Here is a 10700-nt window from a genome sequence, read left to right on the forward strand (position 1 = left end):
CAAGCCTTTTTCTTTCCTGCCCCAGCCCCATCGCAGGGTGCGGGCCACCCCTGGCTCAGCTGCCTGGCTACTGACAGTGTTCTGGAGAAGGGGCCAGCTGAGCAGCCAGTGTCCACAGTGGCTGGGGAAGAGGGGCCCCGCCCTATGGAGGGGCCGCAATGAGTGCCCTGGCCTTAGAGAGGGCACTGAGCAGAGCACACACAAGTGACACATGGACCTTTACGAGGGCCCACCCACTTGCACACCTTTTCCATAGTCTCCCTATAATCAGGTTCTCAGGGTCAGGCCGGGAAGGGAAGGTTCTAGCACTGGAACCTTCCATCCTATCCCAGGCTCCGCACATCACACCAGCATCCCTGTGAACTGGGTGAGAAGCGTGAGCCGGGCTGTGGGTCCGTTCTCTGTGCGCTGACTGTGCTGCCTCTGTGTGCCCGTGATCCCGGTTCTGACTCTGTGCTGGATGTGGCATGTCTGTTCCTGCTGTGTGCGCCATGCCACCGCTCTGTGTCCACGTCCCAGTCTGTCCATGGTGCCTCTCCATGTCTGTTTTGTCTCCAGACCCTCCTCACACCCCCACATCCCAGCCCTAGACTCACAGACCCAGGACCCCCAAGGACCAGCCTGGGCCCAGCTCCTCACTCCTAGGTGGCTCGTGGCGGGCTCCCATCCACCCTGACCTCAGATCCCAGCGTGTGCGCCAGAGGATGGTTTGGCAGCCTCCTCAGGGAGGCCCCGGCGCCCCGAGACTCTGGGCTCAAGCTGGAGGCTGCTGCATGGCCCACACTCACACCCTTGCCCACCCCCTACTCCTGCCCACAGAACCACGAGGACAGTTTCTCCGAGGGTAGCACAGCAGACATGACCAACACCGCTGACCTCCTGGAGCAGATCCCCGACCTCGGGGAGGACGTCAAGGATCCAGACGACTGCTTCACAGAAGGTACCGCCCTGGGAAGCATTCGCCCCACCCTCGGCCCTGCCCAGAGGGGCCACGTCACATGCCAATCCCAGCCAGTTCCTCCGTGGCCCTGGGGGTTCCTCTGTCTGTGACATGATTCGTGGCTACATCTGCCCGCTGTGTGCGTGGCAGGGCAGCTGTGGGCTGGTGGTGACTGCATCTGTGGTGTGCCGGCACGGCCGTGTACCCCCTCATCAGCCCTGTACCGCCAGGCACTGGCACAAGGCCTGGCACATAGGGGGCCCTCCCTAAATCCTCCCGGGGGATCCATGTGGCCGTGTTGGTGACTGGCGTCTGTGGCTTTTATGAACTGATTGTCTATTTGGAGGGCGGCTGAGGATAACATGAAGGTTCGCCTGCACGTGGCTGTCACCAAGGGGTCCATCCCCCGCAGCTCAGAAACTGCCTGGGGGAGAGCGTCCAGGGACAAAGGACGCCAGGGGTTCCTGGACGTATCCCCAGGGGAAGAGTTGCCCGGATGAGGAGAAAACAAGCTGGGACCCATCCCCACCCTGCTTACCAGGCCGTACACCCACTCATGGGTGCTTAGTCCATCGGGCACCCTCTGAGTGCCTGTTCAGTGTGAGCCTCCTGCGGGCACCACCCACAGTCCCCGCCGTCTGCAGCCCACCGCCATGCCCCCCTGCTCCCTACGGGATCATCATAACCTCCTTCAATCACTCATCCCCCCCCCCAGCCACCCCTCCTTCACCATCAGATATGCACATTCACAGGCCCCACGCTAGGCTTGACCTTCGCCCTCCCCCACAGGCTGCGTCCGGCGCTGCCCCTGCTGCACCGTGGACACCACGCAGTCCCCCGGGAAGGTGTGGTGGCGGCTGCGCAAGACCTGCTACCGCATCGTGGAGCACAGCTGGTTCGAGACGTTCATCATCTTCATGATCCTGCTCAGCAGCGGAGCGCTGGTACCCTCCTGGGGGGGCAGGGTCGGGGCAGGGAGGGCTGGAGGAGGATGGAGGGTGAGGAAAGAAGGTCTCCAGCCGGAAAGCCTGGCCAGAAACTGAGGCAGAGCTGCTGCAGATGTGCTCCCCGGCCCCGGGGGCGAGGAGGGGCTCACAGCCTCTCGACCCCTACAGCACTAAGGAGGCCAGCGAAGGAAGGGCTCTCGGGGTCGTCTGTTCAGCCCTCTGTTTCATGAAAGAGAAAAGAGTTGCCTCAGATCATGGGGCCTCTGGTGACCTTGTGACACACTCCCCTGCACATCGCATCCACATCCCGTCAGGCTGTTACGTAGTTAGCCATGCAGGCCAGCAGGACAGTGGGAACCCGGCTTACTCCTTGTTCTCTATGGGCCAGAGGCCGTGCCGTGTAGTTCTCACATGACCACGTCTCATTCCAACCACACGCCTGTGCAGAAGCATTGTAGCTTGCCCAAGGTCCCACCACTGGGGAGCAGCAGCTGTCATTTGAAGCCAAGCATCAGATCCTAGAGTTCTTTGTCTTGACCTTCCATTTACTCAATGGGCCTTTTCTAAGTCCTCCTTGTTTCCAGCCCTGTGAGCCAGAGGGAGCAGCAGGAGGAAGAGACCCCAGCCCTGCGCTCATGGGCTGTCAGACTAGATGGGGAAACTAAAAAAAAAATGAAAGATCAGCTCGAGAGAATTAAGGGGACCAGCAGTTAGCGTAATGGCTATGTCGCTGGACTCCCACGTAGTCGGCCGCGGTTCATGTCCTGGACCCAGTGGCTTAAAATTCACGCCGGGCGCGTGTGCGTGCATGCCCAAGATCCTGAGAGGAGAACGGAGGAAAAGGGATTGTGGCGTGGCCATCCCCCCTGGGGGGTGATTTCTCGCTTTCTGTCTCTCTGTCTCTTGTCTGTCTGTCTGGTGAGCGCACGCACCCTATAGCAAAAACCTCTCCAAAAAAAAAAAAAGAAGAAGAAGAAAGAAAGAATGAGGCAGGCACAGAGTGGAGGACTGAGGATGATGAGAGCCCAGGGGGAGCACGCAGGGAAGGCTCTCTGGAGGAAGCAGCTAGAACGGGGAGCACAGGGAGGACAGGGAGGTTTGTGGGGTCCAGGAGGAGCAGTGAGACCCTCCAGAGCTATCCTGTCTGGTTCCCAAGCCCCTGCTCTAATAACTCAGAGCCCTTCTAGAAGGAGATGAGACAGCCCTAGAGAGGCATCTGGAAGGTGCTGGTGAGCAGGGCCATTGAACAGGCCAAAAATAGAAAGATTAAAAACAAACACTTAAAATGTAAAAGTCATTCTTATGGGATCAAATAGAAAATAGAAAAGGGAACCTTGCTGGCCCAGGAGGAGCAAGCACCTGTATTGTTGAGGAGGCGAGAACCCCATGGATGAGCTCAGAGTGGGAGAAAGGCCACTTAGGCACAGAATGGGAGGTAGGGCACTTGGATCCAAGTCCACGTGCCTCCACTCCATGCTGCCTTCTCCTGTGGGGACAGGCCTTGGGGAGTCATTGTAGCTGTCATTTCTAAATTCAGGGCCTCCTACCCCACCTCAGGCTGCCCCTCCCCTATTCCAGAGTGGGCCCAGGGCCATGTCTTAAAGCCCACCTGCTGTTTTGCCATTGGCAGATAGCACAAAATCTCACTGAGCTCCGGAGAAGGATGATTTGACAATATGTTAACGAGTTTTGTTTTTAAACAGCCACAAACAAGGGCAGCCAGAGCCGTTTAGTCTGGGCTGTGGAGGAAAATCTCAGCCTGGCATAAGTGAGGAGGAGTTTTGGCAAGCGCCTGGTGAATCTAATCAGGGTAGACAGCCAAGCACTGTTAAAAAGCCATGTCAATGATATATTGAGAAAAAGAAGTCTCAGTGTGTTATTTAAAGTTATAAACTTGTTTAACAGAAAGCAAACCATATCCTTTCCAAATTGCTGAGGGAAAATTTTCTAAAAGAAAACAAAGCTTTTACAGAAAAAGATAGAAGAAAAAAAGAACCAACAAAGAAGCATAAAATTGGAAAACAAAATAATATGAGAGAGATACAATCGAACATGTTTTAATAATAAATGTAACTGGATAAAATTTATTTTTTTAAAAGAAATAGATTGTGGGTAGGCAGATGGTGTGGTGGTTAAAGGCACTGGATTTCCACATGACCAACTGTGGTTCAAGTCCTGGACCTGGCAGCTTGCTCTCTCGCTTTCCCTTTCTCTCTCTCTCTCTCTCTCTCTCTCTCTCTCTCTTTCTCGCTCTCTCTCTCTATCTCTATCTCTGTCTCTGTGTGGTCAAATTTAAAAATTAATAATAACAAATGGAATTAAATAAATACATAGTTCTTTTCTAAAAATAGATTATGTGTGGATTTAAAAAAATTTTTTGCTATGCTCTCTCAAATGAGAAACCTGAAACAAAGTTATTCAGAAATATGAAAAGTGAAGGGCCAGCTCCATGGCCTGGTGGTTAAGGGAATTGGATCCATATTGGCAGTTGTGCAGTTCAAGTCCCAGACCCAGAGGCTTAAGAACCATACCAGGTGCATGGGTATGTATACCCAAAGTCCTGAAAGGGAAGAGAGATGGAGAAGGGATTGTGGCATAGTCATGCCCCATAGAGGATGCTTTCTTCTCTCCTCCATCTCTTTGGCAAGTGCGTGCACTCTCTAGCAAAAAAAAAAAAAAAGAAATAAAAGCTACAGCAGGCAGATACAAACAAAAACAACAAAAATTAGAGAGTTTTTGTTTCTACTATTAATAATAAACTAATCCAAGGTTGAATTCAAGATGAAAAGCTGGAGATAAGATAACAAAGATACAATTTAGAATAAAAATATAACTACAGTGAATACTGTTTGAGATTGCATAGCACTTAAATTTATAAAACAAAAACAATTAAGGGAACCAGCAGTTAGCGTAATGGCTATGTCGCTGGACTCCCACGTAGTCGACCGCGGTTCGCGTCTCGGACCCGGTGGCTTAAATCTCACGCTGGGCGCGTGTGCGTGCGTGCCCAAGATCCCGAGAGGAGAATGGAGGAGAAGGGATTGCGGCGTGACCATCCCCCCTGGGGGGTGATTTCTCGCTTTCTGTCTCTATGTCTCTCTCTGTCTGTCTGGCGAGCGCACGCGCCCTATAGCGAAAACCTCTCCAAAAAAAAAAAACAATTAAGAGAAAAAAAACAGAAGTGACAGTAGTGCGATAGTACTGAGAAATTTTACTGCACTTCTTTTTTTTTCCAAGTGAAATTTTGCTATAGGGCGTGTGCACTTGCCAGAGAGACAGGCAGAAAGGGAGAAATCGCCCTCCAGGGGATGGTCATGCAACAATCCCTTCTTTTCCATTCTCCTCTTGGGATTTTGGGCATGCATGCACACATGCATGGCGTGAGTTTTAAGCCACCAGGTCCAAGAATTGAACCGCGGTCGACTACATGGGAATCTAGTGACATAACCATTATGCCATCTACTTGCCGAATTATCACACTTCTTTTAATTTTTGACAAATCACATACAGTGACTAAGACAATGAGAGCTCTAAATATATATACGTATGTAAAATAAACTTGATAAAATAATAAAATGTTTAACACTTAAATACCTCATGTGCTAGACACTGTTTTAAGCATGTTGCGAACATTAATCTTCACAGTGACTCTACGAGATAGACACTATTATTAACCAATTTTTTTGAAAGAATTATTTTATTTAACTTTTTATTTATTTATTTTAATTTGACCAGAGAGGGACAGAGTAAGAGAGAGAGTGAGAAAGTGAAAAAGCAAGCTGCCAGGTACAGGACTCAAACCACTGTTGGCCATGTGGGAGTCCAGCACCCTTAACCACCACACCACATGCTGGCCCCCATTAGCCAATTTTAAATAAAAGGAAACTGATCGAAATACCAAAAATAGAAGTATTAAAAACACTTAAAATGGGGAACCAGCAGTTAGCGTAATGGTTATGTTGCTGGACTCCCACGTAGTTGACCGCGGTTTGAGTCCCGGACCCGGTGGTTTAAACTCACGCCAGGTGCATGTGCGTGCGTGCCCAAGATCCCGAGAGGAGAATGGAGGAGAAGGGATTGCGGCGTGACCATCCCCCCCCCGGGGGTCATTTCTCGCATTCTGTCTCTCTGTCTCTCTCTGTCTGTCTGGCGAGTGCATGCGCCCTATAGTGAAAATCTCTCCAAAAAAAATATATTCGATTTTTTAAATTCTAATATAAAAACAATGACACCACAAACTTTAAAAAAGAAAAAAAAGCAGAAAACAAAGGAAGGGTCATTTTATTTTTCTCTAGTCTTGAGATAGAGAAGAGCTTTCTTTCTTTTTTTTTTTTTTAAGAATTATTTTATTTATTTATTTATTATTTTTTCATGTGAGTTTTTGCCACAGAAAGACAGAGAAGGAGAGTGAGAAAGCAAGCCACCAGGTCCAGGACTCGAACTGCAGTTGGCCGTGTAGGAATTCCAGCACCTTAACCACCATGCCTACTGCTGGCCCCGAGAAGGGCTTTCTTAACATGACACCAAGATCTTACTAAATGAAAATTATAATAAATGATCTAAATGAAAAATATCATAAATGGTACATAATTAAAACGAAGGAAAGAAATTCATTATGATAAACAGAAATAAGTAAGATTTAAAGGTACACAAGCTAGGATGAAGGACATCACACAAGGAGGTCATGTCCCCAAACAGACTGGACACTCAAGTGAAAAAAATAGGTAAAAGAAACAGACAGGTACTTAACCAAAGAAACGCCACGGATACCCAAGAAAATGATGTCGGCATCTCTAGTCATAAACAATAAATAAAAATGTAGCAACATGTAATTATCTTTTCTTTTTTAAGAGAGATTTTTGCTATAGGGCACGTGCGTTCACCAGAGAGACAGAGAGACAGAAAGTGAGAAATCACCCTCCAGGGGGAATGGCCACACCGCAATCCCTTCTTCTCCATTCTCCTCTTGGGATTTTAGGTACACATGCACACGCTCCTGGCATGAGTTTTAAGCTGCCGAGTCCATGACTCGAACCACGGTCAACTACATAGAGTCCAGTGATGTAACCATTATGTCGTCTGCTGGTCCCCAAAATGTAATTTTCATTGATAGAAAAGGAGAAACCGCAGTGTTTGATGCGGTGGGAGGAGCCTCCGTCACACACCGGATGGAGGGTGCATTGTCATCCTCTCTGGAAGCCCCATTGAAGTCTATACTAAAAACACCCCTTTGCCCTGGCACCCCACCACAGACATGTATCCTCAATAGTTAATCAGATGCATTGTTTACTGAAATATTGATTCTGTTGGGAATAAATTGGAAACAACTGAAATGTTCATTAATTGAGTTATTGGCCAACTTAATGGGAAATTGAGCATGCCGAATCTGAAAATCTGAAATCCAGAATTCTCCAGAATCCAAAACTATTTGAGCACCAACAGGCTACCACACATGGAAAATTTCACACCTCATCTCAGGTGGCAGGTCACAGTTCAAATGCTAGAGTAAAAAATACTGCATAAAATTACCTTTAGGCTATGTATATTAGGTGTGTGTAAAATGTGTTCCGTATTTAGACCTCAGTCCTCTCACTGAGATACCGTATTACGTATATGCAGATATTCTAAAATCGTAAAAAGTACGAAAACACAAAACATGCTTCTGGTCCTCAGCATTCTCAAGTAAGGGATACTCAGCCTGTATATGCAAATAATGAAATGCCATACAGCCTTTGAAAAGAGTGGTCATTTTGTTGGTTTGTTTTTGGGGGAGGTTTTTGCTATAGGGCGCATGCGCTCGCCAGACAGACAGAGAGAGACAGAGAGACAGAAAGCGAGAAATCACCCCCCAGGAGGGATGGTCACACCGCAATCCCTTCTCCTCCATTCTCCTGATCTTGGCACCGCACGCCCACGCGCCCAGCGTGAGTTTAAGCCACGGGATCCGGGACTCAAACCACGGGCGACAACATGGGAGTCCAGCGACATAGCCATTACGCTAACTACTGGTCCCAAGAACAGTCATTTTATGTGTTCCCATCACCCTTTGAATAAATGCTCACAAGAGATCGTGTAGTGGGAACTGATTTCAAAGCATGTGTAGTACGTGTTATAAAATTATCCTGTGTGTGTGCATGTGCACATAATAGCGAGTCAAAAGAATGATCGCTTGGGACCAACAGCTGGCTTAATGGCTATGTCGCTGGACTCCCATGTAGTCGACTGTGGTTTGCGTCCCGCACCCGGTGGCTTAAACTCATGCCGGGAGTGTGTGCATGCGTGCCCAAGATCCCGAGAGGAGAATGGAGGAGAAGGGATTGCAGCATGGCCATTCCCCCTTGGGGGGTGATTTCTTGCTTTCTGTCTCTGTCTCTCTCTGTCCTTCTGGCGAGTGCATGCTCTCTATAGCAAAAGCCTCACAAAATAAATAAATAGGATAAAGAGAGAAATAAAAAGCAAAAGCAAACTTTAGAAAAAGGCAAGACTCACCCCCTAAGGGTTAACAGTGGCTACTCTGCTGCCATGAAGTTGGGGGTGCCCGTCACTTTCTGGTTTATAATTTTCACGGTATTTTTAAAAATAGAAGCACGTTTTTATGATCAGAAACCAATACACCTAATTTTCCTCTTGAACAACTAAAGTCCATTTGGGGACCTGAATTATCTTGTGCCTTCAACACTGATCAAAGTAATCACAGACATGCCCAGCAATACAGCCCTGCCATGGATCACTGTAGCCTTAAAGTCAGGAGGCCCGTGGTGACAGGTGGTGGCAGCTCCCTGGGGCCCTCGGTGACGCGTTCGGTTACCTGGATGGGGAGCCTCCATGCACACCGCATGGAGAGGAGTAACTCAGGACAAACAGGTACGGAACAGGATGCCGAGGGGCAGAGGGCGCTGCGAGTCTTGGAGTTCCTCTGCTAGCTCAGGAACGTGAGCTGAGGCAGGAGTGAGAAGGAGAAAGACTCCCATGTTTTAGAGACAACTTTTGAAGACTGACTCCTAGCTTCTGAGATTGCCGGAGGTTTGACGTTAGCCCTGTGCCCCTACCCATTCTGCAGGCTGCTTATACTACAGTATGTTCATGATTCTGCTGTAGGACCAGTCCGTGGTGTGATAGTTAAGGCTGCTGGATCTCACATGGCCAATTGGACTGTTCGAGTCCCAGACCTGGCCTCAAAAACACCCCGAGCACATATGTATGCGAGCCCAAGGTCCCGAGAAGAGGGAGAAATGGAGACGAGATTGCTGTGTAACTGTGCCCCAGCGGGGTGCTTTCTCTCTCTCCCTCTCTCTCTCTCTCTCTCTCTCTCCATCTCTCTCCCAAACTCATGCGCCCTCTGGCAGTTTTTTTTTTTTTTGAGAGGTTTTTGCAGTAGGGCGCGTGCACTCACCAGAAAGACAGAGAGACAGAAAGCGAGAAATCACCCCCCAGGGGGAATGGCCACACCGCAATCCCTTCTCCTCCATTCTCCTCTCGGGATCTTGGGCACGCACACACACGCGCCCGGCGTGAGTTTAAGCCGCTGAGTCTGGGACTCGAACCATGATCGACTACATGGGAGTCCAGCGACATAGCCATTACGCTAACTGCTGGTTCCTGGCAGTTTTATTTTTTAGTTCTGTTTTAGATCAACTCTCAGATTTTGGTTTACTTATTTATTTATCGCAAAGGGAAACCTCGTTCTCATGGGAAACCGGTCTCCTTCGCTCTGAAAAGTGGGTAACTGTATAAATTAAACAGAATGAACACAAAAGGAAGTGGAAACAAGAAGTTTTAAATGGGTTCCAGCAGAAAGCTGTGAGCTGAGCCTGTACGCCCTCTCTCCTTGCTAAAATGGGAGGCTGGCAAGTTTTAGGAAGGTCTTAAAGACGCACTAGCCCCAAACAGAGACCTGCTCTTCAACGTGAAGGAAGAGGCGTTCCCACTGCGCCTTCTGGTCCTTACAGCACACGGGGCCACGCACGGCCACTGTGGCCCACGCCCTGACCTCCTCCGACACTGGCCGGGAAGGGGTCCCTTCCGCCTTCCCCTCTTCTGTTGTCGCCCTCCGAGGCGTGCCGGGTGCAGGTGGCTTGGCGGTGCTCAGGACCCCGTGTCCGCCCGCCCGGCCTTGTCTGCAGGCCTTCGAGGACATCTACCTGGAGGAGCGGAAGACCATCAAGGTGCTGCTGGAGTATGCCGACAAGATGTTCACCTACGTCTTCGTGCTGGAGATGCTGCTCAAGTGGGTGGCCTACGGCTTCCAGAAGTACTTCACCAACGCCTGGTGCTGGCTCGACTTCCTCATCGTGGACGTGAGTGTGGGCGCCAGGCGGCGGGGGGGACCCAGCACGAGAAAAGAGGCTGAGCCGAGGGGCCGGTGGGCCTCGGCGGGCTGGCACAGGCGCTCAGCTGTGCCCGCTGCAGGCCGAGGGGAGGAGGCCCAGAGCTGAGGCCCAGGCTGTCCTCAGGGCATGCACCCAGTCAGGGAGGAGGAGGAGAGACAGGAGACCAGGCTCTGCCACTGGGACCTCCAGTCTGGAGCAGGAGCAGGAGCAGGAGGGGGAACGTCGGAGAGCAGTCCAGGTGGGAGAGCAAGCCAGGGCAGGATGAGGGGCTCACGCTCCTGGGGTGGCCCGAAGAGGGAGGTGAGCAGATGAGCCGGCTTGCACCACTCACCTCAGCAGACTGGAAAGCGTCCATCCATCCCGCTAGACAGAGGGCCAGCCAGGCCCTGCCTACCCAGGAAGATGGATGGACCGACGGCTAGAGAGGGGATGCTGGGCAGGGCAGGGTGAGCCTCCTGCTCAGGTCAAAGGTCCTGCTGGCAG

The 10700-nt window shown here is 50.4% G+C and overlaps 1 protein-coding gene across 1 annotated transcript in view; it reads left to right on the top strand.

The window, feature by feature from the left end:
- Positions 1-10700, top strand: part of SCN5A (sodium voltage-gated channel alpha subunit 5) — a 104360-nt gene that overhangs the window by 71641 nt on the left and 22019 nt on the right. The window contains 3 exon segments of the mRNA XM_006161350.2: positions 820-940; positions 1730-1884; positions 10011-10184. Of these exon segments, the coding sequence (XP_006161412.1) occupies positions 820-940; positions 1730-1884; positions 10011-10184 (450 nt within the window).

The sequence above is a fragment of the Tupaia chinensis genome, unplaced genomic scaffold, assembly GCF_000334495.1.
Source record: "Tupaia chinensis unplaced genomic scaffold, TupChi_1.0 Scaffold138441_1, whole genome shotgun sequence".
NCBI classification, from domain to species: domain Eukaryota; kingdom Metazoa; phylum Chordata; class Mammalia; order Scandentia; family Tupaiidae; genus Tupaia; species Tupaia belangeri.